The sequence below is a fragment of the Macaca nemestrina genome, chromosome 12 (assembly GCF_043159975.1).
Source record: "Macaca nemestrina isolate mMacNem1 chromosome 12, mMacNem.hap1, whole genome shotgun sequence".
NCBI lineage: Eukaryota > Metazoa > Chordata > Mammalia > Primates > Cercopithecidae > Macaca > Macaca nemestrina.
The window spans coordinates 32,361,709-32,380,020 of NC_092136.1; the positions used below are offsets into that span (position 1 = coordinate 32,361,709).

Here is an 18,312-nt window from a genome sequence, read left to right on the forward strand (position 1 = left end):
TTTCCCTAATGTACCCTTTACATTTTAACATAAGTAGCATTTTAATAAAATTATACTTTCCAGATTTCTACATTTTACTTTAGAGCTAATAGATCTTCAGACTTAATGTATCATTAATAAAGGAACCACAAATTTCCACATTTGAATCTGCTATGTATAGAATTATGCAACTTAAAGGATATAAAGATAAGTAAGACATGAGCCTTATTTTTGATAAACTCACAAGCAGTAGATAAGGGAAACAATTTATGATACTGACAAGCTTAACATCAAATAATGACTTTGTATACTTACAAAGATGTCTTTAATTTTTGTTTATAGAAAATGTTCAAATGTTGTTCTGATCCTGTGATCAGAAGCTACGTTTTACTTATAAGCACATTATTTATTTATTTATTTATAGAGACGAGGTCTCACTGTGTTGCCCAGGCTTGTCTCCAACTCCTGGCCTCAGATGATCCTCTTGCCTTAGCCTCCCAAAGCATTGAGATTACAGGAGTGAACCACTATACCTATCTTCAAATAATAATTTATGTTTCATTTTTTTTAGAGACAGCATCTTGCTCTGTCACCCAGGATGAAGTATAATGGTGCATTCATAACTCACTGTAACCTTGAAATCCTGGGCTGAAGCAATCCTCCCACCTCAGCCTTCCGAGTAGCTAGGATTACAGGTGCACACCACCACGCCCAGCTAATTTTTAAAATTTTTATGTTTTTAGAGACTGGGTTTTGCTATGTTGCACAGGCAGGTCTTGAACTCCGGGTCTAAGTGATCCTTCTGCCCCAGCCTCCCAAAGCAATGGGATTACAGGCATGAGCCACCATGTCTGGCCTAATTGTAGATAAATTTTAATAACAAAAGAATTTAAAAACCACGTCTTTCATGTTCATTTCAGAGAAAAAATGGCTCAAGCATATGACTTTGCACTGGATAAAATTGGAATGGAAATTATGTCCTATCAGGTAGAGTTAAAACTTTTTAATATATGCACTTCAATGTGAAAATACCAAGAAAGATATTAACATTTTATTTTTATTTCTTAGATTTGGGTGGATTACATCAATTTCCTAAAAGGCGTGTAAGTATTTGTGTGTATATATACATACATATATATATATAAACAGTTGATTTAGCTAAAATATAATTTTTAGTTCTTTGAGAAATCTCCATACTATTTTCCATAGAGTTGTTCTTTGGGTAGATATCCAGTAGTGAGATTGCTGGGTTGAATGAGATTTAGCTATAATATAATTGATGGCATTTCTTATACAATCTCAGGGAAGCTGTAGGATCTTATGCAGAAAATCAAAGAATAACAGCTGTCCGAAGAGTTTATCAACGAGGTTGTGTTAATCCGATGATCAACATTGAACAACTCTGGAGAGACTATAACAAGTATGAAGAGGTAAATTAGGTCAGAGTAGTTGTTTATTATAAACCAAGCCATTTTAATTTTTATGCATTGTGGATTTGTAGATTATAGCTTTTCTATATCAGTGTTACACATTTCTTTATTGATTGTAATGAAAGCACTATAATGTTTTTGCAAGGTTTTGAGAGTCTCCATATTAGTGTTATTTTTTAGAGGATACTCTGAAGAACAATAGTTCTTATAAAACTATTTTTTGTCTGCGCTAAGCCATGTCCACACATTCATACACACACATACACATTGCCATTGACCTATAAAACAGTACCTTTTGGGAATTATGTTTCCAATAGTACCTTTTGGGAATTATTTTTTAGTTGCTGTGCACCTCTATCACCTGATTACAGTGATGTGATTATTGGTTTGAATTTGTGAAGTGTGTGGCTACAATCCAAGATCTTTGTGTTATTGGTATCTGCTTTTAATAACTGAGCTAATCAATCTGAATACATAAATACACATGCCAAATAAGCTCTAGAGAAGGAAGTTCCTTGGCTGCGCATGGTGGCTTACACTTGTAATCCCAGCACTTTGGGAGGCCGAGATAGAAGGATTGCCTGAGCCCAGTAGTTTGAGACCAGCCTGGGCAAGATGGTGAGACCCCCATCTCTAAAGAGAAAAAAAGAAAGTTCTTCGTATGTATATTGTGATTTCGAAGAACTATATAGGGTAGTGAAATTGTTCCCTCACAGGCATCAGCTGTGGTTTTCAAACTTTATGGTTTTTGGATTTTAAAAATTATTGAAGATCACAAAGAATTTTTTATTTTTATTTTTTTGAGACAGGGTCTTACTTTGTCACCCAGGCTAGAGTGCAGTGGCACAGTCGCAGCTCATTGCAGTCTCAACTTCCTGGGCTCAGGTGATTCTCCCACCTCAGCCTCCCAGGTAGCTAAGACTACAGGCATGTGCCACCACTCTCAAGCTAATTTTTTGTAGAGATGGGGTTTCTCCATGTTTCTCAGGCTGGCCTTGAACTCCTGAGCTCAAGCAATTCACCCGCCTTGGCCTCCCAAAATGTTGAGATTACAGGCATGAGCCACTATGCCTGACCAAAAACTGTATTTTCCAAAACAAAAAATGTAGTTAGAAGAGTGGCATTATTTTCTATTTTCACAAATCTCTTTCATGTCTAGTTTAATAGAAAACAGCTGGATTTTCACATCTGCTTCCATTCAGTGTGTTATATACTAAATGTCACATAGCCTCTGTAAAACTCCTGTATTTTTATGAGAGACGCAAATAATGTCTTAGTATTATAATGACAACTATTTTGATCTCATGGACTCCCTGAAAGGGTCTTAGAATCCTTGGAGTACTCACTGAGTGGTAATGTTTATCTTTCCTTGCTACTTCTGTTTGTCTCTTTAAAAAGTGTTATACAACAGAACTAGTTAGAAAAGGGCTATTAGCCAGGTGTGATGGCTCATGCCTGTAATCCCAGCACTTTGGGAGGCTGAAGTGGGAGGACTGCCTAAGACCAGGAGTTTGAGGCCAGCCCAGGCAACATAGCAAGACTACGTCTCAACAACAAAAAATTTTTTTAATGAGCCAGACCTGGCAGGATACACCTGTAGTCCTATGTCAGGAGGCTGAGGCAGGAGGATTACTTGAGCCCAGGAGTTTAAGGTTCCAGTGAGTTAGGATGGCGCCACTGCACTCTAGCCTGGGCGACAGAGGAAGACTCTGTCTATAAAAAAGAAAAAGGGCTATCAAAGTCAAACCATGGCTATTCACCCAGATGAATCTGTACATCTTTTTTTTTTTTTTTTTTTTTTTTGAGACGGAGTCTCGCTCTGTCGCCCAGGCTGTAGTGCAATAGCACGATCTTGGCTCACTGCAACCTCTGCCTCGCCAGTTCAAGGAATTCTCCTGCCTCAGGCTCCCAAGTGGTTGGGATTACAGGCCTACGCCACCACACCCAGCTAATTTTTTTGTATTTTTAGTAGAAACGGGGTTTCACCATGTTGGCCAGGCTGGTCATGAACTCCTGACCTCAAGTGATCCACCCAACTCAGCCTCCTATACAGGCATGAGCCATGTCATTTTTTTTTAGTAGAATCTTATATGAAATAATTGACCCTTTTCAAATGATTCTATCTTTAAAAGTTCCTGATAAATGGAAACTTACTGCCAGCTCATAAGACGTAAGCACATCCTCCTTAATCTTTGAAATGTATAATGTGATTGAACCTTTTTTTTTCCTGCTTTTCATGAGCTGTATGAACCTTTATTAAACAAGAAATCTTTTAAAATAAAGAATTTAAAGTTATTTAGTAAATGAATAAATTAACTGTATTGTGCTAATGTTCAAGAAACTATACTTAATTTTAAAATATTTTTGTTTTTTCTAGGGTATCAATATTCATTTAGCTAAAAAAATGATTGAAGATCGGAGTAGAGATTATATGAATGCTAGACGTGTAGCAAAGGTATGGAATTCCATCCATCTATTTTAATGATTATTATGAACCTGTTGTTTACAGCAGAGCTTTCCCTGTCTGGTATTACTTTTGATATTTTCAATCATTAGCAATCTTAACAGCAATTAATTGCAAAGTCTGAGGAGATGACATATTTGAAATGAAATATCTCTTTGTATGAACAAAATATAATAAATTGGGTTTAGAAGAAATTATTTTATAAAATATGGAAACAGGACATAGAGATAAGACTCTACTTAGAATTGATGAAGTAATTCTTTTCCCTCTCTTATTTGGGTTTGTCTGAATATTGTATTATTCTGTGATCTAATAACATAGCTCTCAGTGACACATTTTGATTGTGTGCATACCTTTCCATTCATTGACACTCTTAGAAGTTAGGAAAAATAGCCTATTAATATAAACTACTGAAATTGTAGAAGACAGTTTCTCCAAAGATGGCAATAATAAATGCCACCAGATCTTCAATTCTATTGATCTGTCAACTCTTATATCCTGTAAAGTAACCTCCTAGATCACTTATAGAGAGGGCCCATGGGTGTTTTGTTCACCCACTCCTGGGAACCTGTTCTTGAGTGGATAATACTCTCATCTTTCTCTCTACTCTTAAGTAGTTTTCAGATTATATTAACAAAGTGGTATTTGGAAAAAGTAGGCATTTGAACAGTCTTCCAAACTGATCTACCCCATCCCCCATACATCTGAGTTGTTCCTGGCTCACCAAAGAATTCTAAATGCTTGTTGTCTAGGAATATGAGACAGTAATGAAAGGCTTGGACCGTAATGCTCCCTCGGTGCCTCCTCAGAATACTCCTCAAGAAGCTCAACAAGTAGATATGTGGAAGAAATATATACAGTGGGAAAAGAGCAACCCTCTTCGTACAGAGGATCAGACCCTTATAACAAAAAGAGGTAACAAGATTAACCCTCATGACTTCAGTTACATGTATGTTAGGCCACTTGGTATCCCCATAGGTTACCAAAACTTTTTTACCCATAATCTTTTTTTCTTTTGTTCTTCAGATTCAATAATTCCTATAGATCTATCTCCATATTCACTGAACCTTTGTTTTCATCATATGCAGTCTGCAATTAAGCACATCCAGTGAATTCTTTATTTCAGATACAATATTTTTCAGTTCTATAAATTTCCATGTTAGAAATTTTTTATTTTTATAGTTCTTTTTTATGGTGTCCATTTCTTAGTTGAGATTCCTTGTTTGTTCATTACCATCTTTTTCTTTATATCTTTGAACATATTTATAACAGTAGTTATAAAGTCTTCATCTGCCATTTCCAACATCTGGGCCTTCAACCACCATGGAGTTTATTTTCTTTGATTGTTTTTTCTCTTTGACTGTGGTTTACATTTTCCTATTTCCTGTTTAAATTTTTTCTTTTAGATATTGTACGAAGGTACAAATGAAACATTGTAAAGACTCTAGATTATGTCATCTTCCTCTGAAGAATGTTTTTTTATTTTAGCAGGAAGTTAAGTATTACTGTCAGATTACTTGGACTTTGTGGAGGCTTGGTTTTATACTATGAAGACAGATCTGTTTTAGTTTTACCCTTAATCTCAGATTAAATACTTTATTCTCGGGACATAGTTTTTACTCCTAAGACAATGAAAAGTCTAAGGTATTTGCCCCAACCATCTAATCGGATGGGACTCAAATTCTAAACTTCATCTCCCTTAGTTGCTGAGGTATCTATTCAACTCTTTCCGCCTTCCAGCTTTGTTTTCTGCTGGTCTGGTTGTATCCTTTCCTGTGTGTGTACATTTTAGGGATCAGGTGAGGATTTGAGAACATTTATGCCCAGATTTTCAGGCTCTGGCTTTCTCCTTTTGGGGATGTCTCCCCTCAATTTCCAGCTGCTCTCATAGGCCAGAACTCCATGTTACTTCAGGACAGTATGACTGCAGCATTTGACTTGAGTTCTAGCTATCCCAGAAGTGCACGACATGGGCATGCGCTTGAAGGGAAAAGCCATATTAAATGTGGATTTCACCTAGTGGTGTTCTACCTTTCTAAGGGCTCAATATCCTGATTTCTGCTTCTTTTGGTCATTTCCAGTACCTTTAGATAGTTGCTTTTGTATTTGTGTTTGTTTATAATTTTTACTTGCTGAGGGTTGGTCTGATACAAACTACTATGCCAGTGCCAGACTCTTAATTTGGAGCTTTATGAATTCCTCAATCTTGGCTTGCTGTCTTACTTGTAGGTCTTTGCAAATATTGTTTCCTTTGCCTACGCCATTTTTGTATCTACCCCATCCTTACGCCACTTCATTTATTTGCCTCTGACCAGCTTCATCCCTTCTTCAGGTGTTGTGTTACATGTCAGTTCCTTAGTGAAGCCTTTCTTGAGTCCCTAAACTATGTTAAGTTCTCTTGCTGTAAGTTTTCAGAGTATACTATACTTTCATCATTATAATACTTTTGATCTTTGCTTTCTGTCTATCCTCCCCATTTACTGCAGACTTCTTGAATACAGGAAGTCTTATTCACTTGTATATTCACAGTGCCTTCCACATTCCCTATCATATAGTTGGTGCTTGATAAGTATTAACTTAGGCTGGGTGCAGTGGCTCACATCTGTAATCCCAGTACTTTGGGAGGCTGGGGTGGGAGGATTGCTTGAGCCCAGGAGTTCAAGACAAGCCTGGGCAACATGGTGAAACCTCGTCTCTATATAAAGATTTTTTTTTTTTTTTTTTTTTTTTTTTTTTTTGAGATGGAGTCTCGCTCTGTCACCCAGGCTGCAGTGCAGTGGCGCGATCTCCGCTCACTGCAAGCTCGCCTCCCGGGTTCACGCCATTCTCCTGCCTCAGCCTCCCGAGTAGCTGGGACTACAGGCATCCACCACCACACCCGGCTAATTTTTTGCTTTTCAGTAGAGACAGGGTTTCACCATGTTAGCCAGGATGTCTCGATCTCCTGACCTCGTGATCTGCCCGTCTTGGCCTCCCAAAGTGCTGGGATTACAGGTGTGAGCCACCGCACCCGGCCACAGATTTTAAAAAATAAGCCAGATGTGGTGGCACACACCTGGTCCCAGCTACTTGGGAGGCTGAGGCAGGAAAATCACTTGAGCCCAGGAGGTCGAGGCTGCAGTGAACCATATTTGTGCCACTGCACTCCAGCCTATGTGACAGAGACCCTGCTTCCAAAAATAAAAAAAATTAATAAGTGATGGATAGATGGAGGGAGCTTAGATGGATGATGGTTTTTATTTCTAATTATCATTGATTTTTGAGGATCCTAATTTGGTTATGATACTTATATTGATAGTTTTACAAATAATTATTATTTTAATTGAATGTTGTTTGTTAATTTCTTCCCTTAGTTATGTTTGCTTATGAACAGTGCCTGCTTGTGCTGGGCCATCACCCTGATATTTGGTATGAAGCTGCCCAGTATCTTGAGCAGTCAAGTAAACTGCTTGCAGAAAAGGGAGTAAGTGTTCCTTCCCTATCCCCACTTTGATATTTTTGTGGTTTTGATATAGCAATGATTTACTGAAAAATATAACTGAATTTTGGTAGTAAAGCATAAGTATTGAAAATTTAAGCTTACGTTCATATGAATCTTAGTGACACTCATATAATTAGATCACCTTAGAATTAAAATAAACTGGCAGTTTTTTAACATATTAAAGTGATGAATCATTTAGAGTACTTGCATGGTTATTTTGTAAGTTAAACTACTGAAGGGAGTTTTTGGAATTTTTTTAGAATCCAGAAATGCATATGTGTTTATATGTGTGTGTGTGTGAATACACATATGTGTGTGTACATATATATATGCTTTCTTAGACACATATAAATAAATAAAATAGATGTAACTATTAATTTTATTCTCTCACAACTATATTAGAATTATTGAAGATGAGCTTTCTTTTTTTTCTCCTAGGATATGAATAATGCCAAATTATTTAGTGATGAAGCTGCTAATATATATGAAAGAGCCATAAGCACTTTATTGAAGAAGAATATGCTTCTTTATTTTGCATATGCAGATTATGAAGAGGTAAGTAAAAATGTTTAGAGCCTTCTTATAATTCAATTTTTTACTGCAGGACTGAACTTTTTTTCTGGCTGGTTGTTTGCCAGGTATATTGCTTTTGGTAGACAGAGATGATGCCAAATGAACAGTTATTAGTTGTCAGCTTATACTATATTTATGCTCAATGGAGATGCCATTGGGGGTGGGAGGTTATAGCTTTTGGACTCCTTAGAGCTCAAATCCTGCTTATTTATGACCATATGTTGATACTCACTTCTTCTCTACCACCTTAGAGTCGCATGAAGTATGAAAAGGTTCACAGTATATATAACAGACTTCTGGCAATTGAGGATATTGACCCCACCTTGGTGAGTAACTTTACAGATCTCTTTTTTCCCACCTTTACAGTCTTATCTAACAAAAAATAATTTAAATTTATATACAGTAAAATTCACTGTTTTTGTTGTATAGTTCTATGAATCTTGACAAATAACATTGAGTCATGGGATCACCACCACAATTAAGATAGAAAACACCTCCACCATCCTCCAAAAATTCCCCCTTGTGACCCTTTTGTAGATATAACCCTTCCCTCTGCCCTTACCTCTGACAATTACTGATCTGTTTTCTGCTAGAATTTCTCTTTTTAATGCAGCAGTATAAAATAGATACAGAGGCACTTTCTCTAACACTTTCTTTGTGATCATGGTTTGAAGCCACTTTATGCCACAGAATTGTTGCTTAATAAATATTTCTTTTTAAATGAGGCAGGAGAAACCAACAACCTGGGAAGAAATTAGACTGAAACTCACTTTATTCTAAATCCTGCTCTATCATAGTGGTTTTCAAAGCCCCAAGTGCAAAAGTGCAGTTGTGCTCTCCCATTGGGAGAGGAAGGGGACAGGCTTGTGGGTGTGTCTTCAGACCGTCTGCCTCAAGTCAATTATAGCTACACTACTTTTTCTTGTTAATGATTTATATTGGGATTCCACTGCTATAATTCCTACATTTATTCATCATCTTATAATTCATTCCACAAAGATATCTAGCAAATATATTGCTGAAGTCTATGCATTGTGCTAGACTCCAGCAACATAATGACAAACTAGATAAAATTCCTTTTCTTGAGGAACTCATAGTTCATCCATCCATCCATTCATCCATTCATCCATCCATCAAAACTGGATAACATAGCTAGACATTATCAAAACTGAGCAAACTAGGACCCTACTAATTAGTCATTTGTTCACTAAACAAAACTGCATATTCATGATGTGCTGGACATTCTGTAGGTGCTGGGTATAAAATGGCTCATCGTTTATCCATGAAGTTCTATTATATGTTGTTTGGAAAATAGAGTAGTGGGCTTTTAAAAAGAAACCAAGAAAATATGAAGTTAAACATGTATTGCAGGCTGGGTGCGGTAGCTCACACCTGTAATGCCAGCACTTTGGGAGGCTGAGGCAGGCGGATCATGAGGTCAGGAGATCGAGACCAGCCTGGCCAAAATGGTGAAACCCCATCTCTACTAAAAATACAAAAATTAGCTGGGCCTGGTGGCGAGCGCCTGTAGTCCCAGCTACTTGGGAACCTGAGGCAGGAGAATGGCTTGAACCCGGGAGGCGTAGGTTGCAGTGAGCCAAGATCGTACCACTGCACTCCAGCCTGGGCAACAGAGCGAGACTCTTGTCTCAACAAAAAACATGTATTGTAAAACATGCTTGTATTAAACCAACTCTTGAGTTTTTTAGATATTGGCATTGATTAATGGAGTATGTTCTAGTAGTGTCACACTTTTCACTCTTAAACTTTACGTATTCTAGAATTAGATAATGGTGATGATTGCACAACCTTGTAAATATATTTAAAACCACTGAATTGTAAAGGGTGAATTTTGTGGTATGTGAATTATATCTCAATAAAAAACAAATTAATTTGCATGCATCTCTTAATACCAGAAAAAAATTAGCTTGTGGATTTAAATAGAATATTATCTAAATTCCTACTTCCTAATTTATTGGGTATTGAGGATTGCTTTCTTATACAGGAAACATACTGCCTAACTTATAGAACACAAATACTTTCTTTTGCATAGGTATATATCCAATATATGAAATTTGCACGGAGAGCAGAAGGCATCAAATCTGGAAGAATGATATTTAAAAAAGCAAGAGAAGATACCAGAACCCGCCACCATGTCTATGTTACTGCAGCACTCATGGAATATTACTGTAGTAAGGTAAATACTGAAATACCAGTGTAAAGGTAAAACAACTTCCTTCATCTGAGGTTCGTAAAAGGTGGTTTTAGCTTCTGTCATTAAGCTTTTATTGCTCCATTTTGTAAAGGCAGTCTAAGTGTATCTGTGTAAAATTATATGGAGCATCATCCAAATCCCCAACTACCTGCTAATTTATGCTTTATTAATCACTGTATTTCTAATTCATGCTTTACTAATCATTATATTAATGATTAGTGATTTCTAATCACTAAACTCCTTTGAATAGTTTCTAGCTCAGCAATTTTTACTTAACATGATTTTGTTTTAATTCTTATGTATTTTGTCATATTTAGGTGTAATTTTAATATTCTTTTAAGTATTTTATCTGACATTTCATGGAAATCTGTACTTTATTTTCTTTACTTGTAGGACAAATCTGTTGCCTTTAAGATTTTTGAGCTGGGGCTAAAAAAGTATGGAGACATTCCAGAGTATGTCCTGGCCTATATTGACTATCTTTCTCACCTCAATGGTAGGTTGATTCTAGAATCTATAATGGTTAAACCATCTGAAATTATGTTGCTAGATTTCTTCCTTCTTGAATGTATTAAAATTTTGACATAGCAGACAGGCACTTGTTAGGCACTCAAGACATACTTGAGTATAACCATGAATATATTTACTGAGCAATGGTAGATGCTTTTTGACTCTGCAGAACTGTCTTTACAGTAAAGTAGCATCAGTAGTGGGATAAAGCTTCAAAGTCAGAGTCAGGAGACATAGAGTTGTTTATATTCATCTCTGATGACTCTGGGCAAATCATCTCCTGTTTCCTGGAAGGAAAACAAACAAACAAAAAACCCTCTAGCCAACAAAACTCAAACTCAAAAGATGCCCAAATAGTAAAGTAGAACACTTCGAGGGTACTGGGGAAAAGATTCAAAAAGAAACATTTTGGTTTTTAGTATTTATTTCCCTATTCTGTTGTATGAATAACACTGGCCATCCTTTACTGAGTTCCTACCATGTACCAGGCACTGTGCTAGGTAATTCATATATGTATATCATTTAGTCTAGTTAACTGCAGTCCACAATATGTAATTTCTTAACAAAAAAGATGTAGTATAAAAGTTGGTTTTTTAGCTAGGTGTGTGGTGTCGTATGCCTGTAGTCTCAGATACTTGGAAGGATCACTTGAGCCCAGGAATTGGAGATCGCAGTGAGCTGTGATCATGCCACTGTACTCCATGTAGCCTGGATGACAGAGCAAGACCCTGTCTCTAAAACACATTTAAAATAAATGAATAGACCAGGCATGGTGGCTCACACCTGTAATCCCAGCACTTTGGGAAGCTGAGGCAGGCAGATCACCTGAGGCTAGGAGTTTGAGACCAACCTGGCCAACATGGCGAAATCCCGTCTCTACTAAAAATACAAAAAATTAGCTGGGCATGGTGGCAGGCGCCTGTAATCCTAGCTACTGGGGAGGCTAAGGCAGGAGAATCGCTTGAACCCTGGAGACAGAGGCTGCAGTGAGCCAAGATCGTGCCATTGTACTCCAGCCTGGGCAACAAGAGCGAAACTCTGCCTCAAAAAAAAAATAATAATAAATAATAAATTAATAAATAAAAATACATCACTAAAAGTTGACTTAAAGAAATATGCAATTATGTGTCATGTAAATGATTATAGAATTAGATATCATAGGTATAAATCAGTAATTTTAATATTTCAGAAAAAGAACATTCTATTTGCCTAAATAATATAAAAGAATAAAACTGAAATATGATTTTGTATTTCAGCTTAATGATTCTACATTCTGGGAAAAAGACTTAACTCCAAAAAATGAGATAGTGGGGCATTTAATATTCTTCATCAATCTTAAATTGTTTTGCCTGATTTTTTTTAGAATAGTTACTAGTATGTATATTTTTATTTTTTTAAAATGAGGATATCTGGTGTTAGCATTATTGTCTTCCAAAATCAGTATCTTAGATGATTCTTTCATTCATCTATCCATCCATGAAATATTTATTCATTACCTTCTGGTTACTAGGGTCTGGGAATACAAAGATGAATAGGATTCACCAGAACATTTTTGTGGGGGAATCCAATGTGTAAATATAATTGCATCATCATTTGATGGTTCATTGTAGCATAGTTCTGAGGTTAGGTGTATAATCTTAAATTTCAGTTTTCTCACCTGTAGAATGGTTATAATAATACCTTTCATAGGATCGTTGAGAGGGTAAATGAGTTTTTACATGTTTTTCACTTATATATAGAATGTTGTGGTTATTCCATAAATGTTAACTATTTATGATGAGGGTGGTGATCATTAAAAATGTGCTAAATACTGTAATAGAATCCTGAATGAAGTACTGTGGAAGCACAGAGAAGAGAGTATAATTTAAGTTATAGAGCTATGCTGCACAATTATGGTAGTCACTACACTATTAGATATTGAGAACCTGAAATATGACTAGCCTGGGCTGGGTGCGGTGGCTCACGCCTGTAATCCCAGCACTTTGGGAGGCCGAGGCGGGCAGATCACAAGGTGAGGAGTTCCAGACCAGCCTGACCAATATGGTGAAACCCCGTCTGTACTGAAAAATATAAAAACTAGCCGGGCATGGTGGCGTGCACCTGTAGTCCCAGCTACTCAGGAGGCTGAGGCAGAAGAATCGCTTGAACCTGGAAGACAGATGTTGCAGTGAGCCAATATTGCGCCACTGCACTCCAGCCTGGGTGACAGAGCGAGACTCCATCTCAAAAAAGAAAAAAGAAATGTGGCTAGGCCAAAATGAGTTGTGGTGTAAATGTGTAACTACATAGCAGAATTCAAAGACTTAGGACCAAAAAAAAAAAGGGGAACTATCTTAACAATTTTTCATATTGATTACATGTGGAAATGATAAGATTTGGATATATTAGGTTGATTAAATATATTAATTTCACCTATTTTTACCCATTTTTATTAAATTCCACATGTGGCTTGTATTATATTGCTGATGGACAGCAGTGTTCTAGAGGGTGTCATAGACAAGGGCACATGAGTTGGATTTTGAGACATGAGTGGTAGTTACCCAGCTAAAGAAAGATAAATGCATTATTCTGGGCAGAGAGTACAACATGTAGGCAGGCAGTGTGAAAGTTCTGTGGAATGGTAAAAGGTGTGTCTGGAGCAAAGCTTGGGATAAAACAGAAAAAGATAAAATGTAGATTTGTTTAACATTTTTAAAAGTATAATATGTTAAATTGAAGATAGAAGCCACAAAAATAGTGCCATCTTCTTTGGTTTAATATATTTAATTTCTTGGTTTTATTTTGCATATGGACATGTAATAAACTGAATAACTACCCTCAGGCAATAAAAAACAACTCCTCTGCTGGGTTAATTTTTCTTTTGAACAGCTTCATTGAAGTATAATTTGTATACTGTAAGTCCATCCATTAGGTGTACAATTCAGTGGTTGTTAGTAGTAGATTCAATGGTTGTTGTTACTGTTAGATTCTTAAGTTTTAAAAGATAACTTAGAGTTTAGCAAGAAGGCAAGAAGTGTCATTTTCCCACTTCCAGCTACAGAGGACCTCCTAAGACTCTTAAAATTTAATACACCTCTGTCAACAATTCTTAATTCATTTACATTTCCATATTTACCTGCCAACCTAGATATTGTACCTCTGCAAGAGTTAAAGTAGCTAAATATAGCATAGTCCTGGTGCCTCAAAATAAGAAACTCAATTATTTCTAAGTTTGAGTTTGCCATCCTTCCACATGCAGTAGTCTGACTAATGTCAGCAGATATGTACTTGTCATTATTTTTAAAAGGCAAATGGGATACCTGGTTCAGACAGCACTGTTGTTATAAATGGTTTTGCATTAGAACTGCAGTGTAGTAGAGGAGGGCTGAACTAGAAGGGAAAAAAACATGGCTTCCAGTTACTGCTCTGCTACTCAATCACCAAGAGCCAGATCAAATCTCTTAATCTTCTGAAGCTCAAGTTTCCTCATCTATAAAAACCAAGTGTGATAATAGTTAACGTTTCTGCATAGGAGTTTTGTAAGGATGAAGTGAGATAATGCATATGAAAATATTGTTGCATCGTAAAAGTGAATTAAAAAAAAAAACATTTAAAATCTTTTTCAATATCCTAGAGGACAATAATACCCGAGTTTTGTTTGAACGAGTTTTAACATCTGGAAGCCTTCCTCCTGAGAAGTCTGGGTAAGCCATTGTGACAAGTTGTTGGTCGGCTTCTAAAGACAGCTTTCTTACCTGAATTGGGTCTATGGGGTGAATGTTTGCTTGAGTATGAGTTTCAAGAGAAATTTCCTTTCCTTCTCAAGACTTATTTTACCTATCAGCTATACTTTTATACCTGTTTAAGATTATTTTTAAATTTCTGCACAGTGATTAGAATTGTTTTTAAGAGATGCCATAGCAATTTATTATCATCTTTCTTGTTTACTATGTATCTCTAACCAGAATTAGTGGCTCATGCCTGTAATCCCAGCATTTTGGGAGGCCAAGGTGGAAAGATGACTTGAGCCCAGGAATTTGAGACCAGCCTGGGCAACATAGTGAGACCCCATCTATACAAAAAAAACTTTAAAAATTAGCTGGGTGTGGTGGTGCATGCCTGTAGTCCCAGATACTGGGAGGCGGAGGTGGGAGCAGGAGGATTGCTTGAGCCCAGGAAGTTGAGGCTCCAGTGAGCTATGGTCATACCTCTGCACTCCAGCCTGGGTGACAGAGTGAGACTCTGTCTCAAGGAAAAAAAAAACAACCCAGATTGAGAGAGAGAGAGATGTGTATATATATGTATATTTATGTATGTGTGTGTATGTATATATAATATATATGTATATATGTATGTATATATAACACAGATATAATATATGTATATATATACACACACACACACACACATATATATCTCCCTAGAAATTGATACTAACATGTTAGGCATTCTGAAATTTTCACCTCCCTTACTCAAAAGCGAAGACTCTTCTTATATATTGAAAGTTTGTTTTACATATTATGTCTCTGACTTATGGTTTTGTCTCTGTTAGTTTTACCATACAGAGGAATAACATTGTGGATTGGTACAGTGGAAATATAGTAAGGCTTTGGAGTCTTGTTCAATATCCAACTCAGCCAACTAGATGGCAAATTTCATAGCTATACCAATCCTCATTTTCTTATTAACAATAATGTCTACCAGTATAGGATTTTTTGTGATAGCCACACATCTGGTATATAAGAGGTACTTAATATATTACTTTAGTACAAAGGTGCATAGTGACATTTAGGCAGTCTCAGAGCATTAATTTTAGCTGTTAGAACAATGATGAGGCACCAGTTCGTCCCCAGTGATCCACATTAATGGGAAACAATAGAGTAATCATACTAGATTTTGGAGTATATTTTTATTCATATATTAGATGAAGAATGTATTCTACATTATAATTCCTGCCACTTAGACAAAATAATGAAGCCACATTATTCAGGAGAAATTAGAAATCTGTCTAGGTTCCTTTTCCAACTCCTCCGCCTAGAGTTTACCCTCTCTAAGGTAAGTCTCTCATGTTGACCACAAAGAAGAAGCTATATACTAAATAAGTAAAAACTCAAAAATGGGCTTAAATACTGAAGTGATAGGTTTATAATTTACTTTGAAATACTTAAGCAGGCTGGGTGCCGTGGCTCACGCCTGTAATCCCAGCACTTTGGGAGGCCGAGGCGGGTGGATCACCTGAGGTAGGGTGTTTGAGACCAGCCTGGCCAACCTGGGGAAACCCCATCTCTACTAAAAATACGAATATCAGCCGGGCGTGGTCGCGGGCGCCTGTAATCCCAGCTACTTGGGAGGCTGAGTAATGAGAATTGCTTGAACCCGGGAGGCAGACGTTGTGAGCTGAGTTCGTGCCATTGTACTCCTACCTGGGGGACAAGAGCAAGACTCCATCTCAAAAAAAAAAATACTTAAGCAAAAATAAGATGAAGCAAATATGGCAAAATATTAGCAATATAGGTAGTGGTATGTAGGTATTCATTATACTATTCTATTTTTCTATAGTTTAAAAATCTTTATAATAAAAAGTCACTTTTTATAACTTATGGGGAAAAGAGAGAGCTTAAGGCGTTTTTGTAAATGAACTCCCTGCCCTAAACCCAGAATAATTAAAGTATTAATTGTATTTCTTTTCTTGCAGAGAAATCTGGGCCCGATTTCTAGCATTTGAAAGTAATATTGGTGATCTAGCTAGTATACTCAAGGTGGAGAAAAGACGGTTTACAGCATTCAAAGAAGAGTATGAAGGGAAAGAAACAGCTTTACTAGTAGATAGATACAAGTTCATGGATTTATATCCTTGCTCTGCAAGTGAATTAAAAGCACTTGGTTATAAGGTATGTACTTAGGATCAAGATGTGGAATGTCCTCACTTTTCCAGTGTTTTAGAAGAGTTCATTGATAACCTGCACTCTAAATTCTGAAATGTGAATTAATCTAGTTTTGGAATAGATTTGCAGGAAACAAGAAAAAAGTTCAGAGATTTTCCTGGGGTTTAGGAAATGCTGAGTGTCAGAGTAGCTGCACAAAATGAGAATTGAAATGGGATTTAATAGTTTCATTCTGTCCCTGAAATTGTCAGTGCCTTATATCTTATATCTGGTGGGCAAGATGGAGGAGGTGTGGAGGGAAGAGAAACAAAAGAAAATCTGAATGTTACCTTAGGTATTACTTTTTTTTCTAATAGTTCTTATCAAATTGATACATATATTTTGACCGATCTTAAACCAAATATAGTTCCTGTTGCATATTTTGTAAGATATAATGAAGAAATATTACAGCTTATTAAATCCATAAAGTTCCTTGAGGGATTTGTATTCTTAAAACAGCGCTCCTTCAGTGACCTTTGGGGGAATTAACTCATCTATGAATGGAACTCTTCTATAGAGACTACTGAGTCATAAGAAAACAAATCTGGCACCTGAACCTGTTCGGGCCACAGGGAGAGATTAATATTTACAAAGCCCCAGAAACATCCCGTGCTAAGAAAACCGTTATATCATCTCTTAATCTTTCTGTGACATGTGAACAAAGACTAAGATGGAAATTCACAGAGAAGTCCTCGGTTGATCTTTTTAAGGCAACCACCATTAGGATGTTCCTGACCATCATTCTCCTTTTTCTCACGGCCCTCTTTTAGCCTGGGTCTTGCTCTGTCTGATCCAGATAAAATATTTTGAGGAAAAACTACCCATAATTGATATTCAGACATTTTTGTTAATGGAAGCCCTATTTCTGTGCCAGATGCAGATTCCTAGTATGAACCATAGGATTACTGCTCAGGGATAAGTTAGTTTCTTCTTCTAGTTTTAACTGCTTCTCAATGAAAAGTCAAAGATATTTTAAGACTACAGTAAGTCCTCATTTAACATTACTGATAGGTTCTTAGAACTTTGACTTTAAGCTAAATGATATGCAGTGGGTCCTCAAATAACGTTTTTGTGTTTAACATGGTTTTGTTATAACCTTGATAAGAAAAATATTGGTTTTGCTATACATCGTTTCTCTCTCTCTCTATTTTTATTTTTTTTTGAAATGGTCTCACTCTATCGCCCAGGCTGGAGTGCAATGGTGAGATCATGGCTCACTGCAGCCTTGACTTCCCTGGGCTCAGGTGATCTCCTGTTTCAGCCTCCCAAGTAGTTGGGATTACAGGCAAATGCCACCACACCTGGCTAATTTTTGTATTTTTTTGTGGAGATGGGGTTTCACCATGTTGCCCGGGCTGGCCTCTAACTCCTAGGCTCAAGGGATCCACTTGCCTTGGCCTCCCAAAGTGCTGGGATTACAGGCGACAGCCATCACGCCTAGCCCATCATTTCTCTAAAAGTTGCAGTTTCCTAGAACCTATTAACAATGTTAAGTGAGGGACTTACTGTACTTTGTGCCATTGCTAGAAAAGGCTATTTCAACTTTTCCAAGATGAAAATGAAAATCAAGGCAGTTAATTAAAATAAAGATCTGCCAGGCATGGTGACTCATGCCTATAATCCCAGCACTTTGGGAGGCTGAGACGGGCGGATCACTTGACCCCAGTAGTTCAAGACCAGCCTGGGAAACATGATGAAATCCCATCTCTACCAAAAAAAGAGGGAAAAATACAACAATTAGCCAGGTGTGGTGGCAC

General features: G+C 36.9%; 1 protein-coding gene across 1 annotated transcript in view; it reads left to right on the plus strand.

The window, feature by feature from the left end:
- LOC105471524 (cleavage stimulation factor subunit 3) overlaps positions 1 to 18,312 on the plus strand; it is a 77,675-nt gene that overhangs the window by 55,190 nt on the left and 4,173 nt on the right. The window contains exons 6-17 of the mRNA XM_011724019.2: positions 900 to 966; positions 1,048 to 1,082; positions 1,283 to 1,409; positions 3,787 to 3,864; positions 4,626 to 4,788; positions 7,227 to 7,336; positions 7,793 to 7,909; positions 8,179 to 8,253; positions 9,981 to 10,124; positions 10,536 to 10,638; positions 14,266 to 14,335; positions 16,327 to 16,522. Of these exons, the coding sequence (XP_011722321.1) occupies positions 900 to 966; positions 1,048 to 1,082; positions 1,283 to 1,409; positions 3,787 to 3,864; positions 4,626 to 4,788; positions 7,227 to 7,336; positions 7,793 to 7,909; positions 8,179 to 8,253; positions 9,981 to 10,124; positions 10,536 to 10,638; positions 14,266 to 14,335; positions 16,327 to 16,522 (1,285 nt within the window). The remainder of the gene's footprint in view (positions 1 to 899; positions 967 to 1,047; positions 1,083 to 1,282; positions 1,410 to 3,786; positions 3,865 to 4,625; positions 4,789 to 7,226; positions 7,337 to 7,792; positions 7,910 to 8,178; positions 8,254 to 9,980; positions 10,125 to 10,535; positions 10,639 to 14,265; positions 14,336 to 16,326; positions 16,523 to 18,312) is intronic.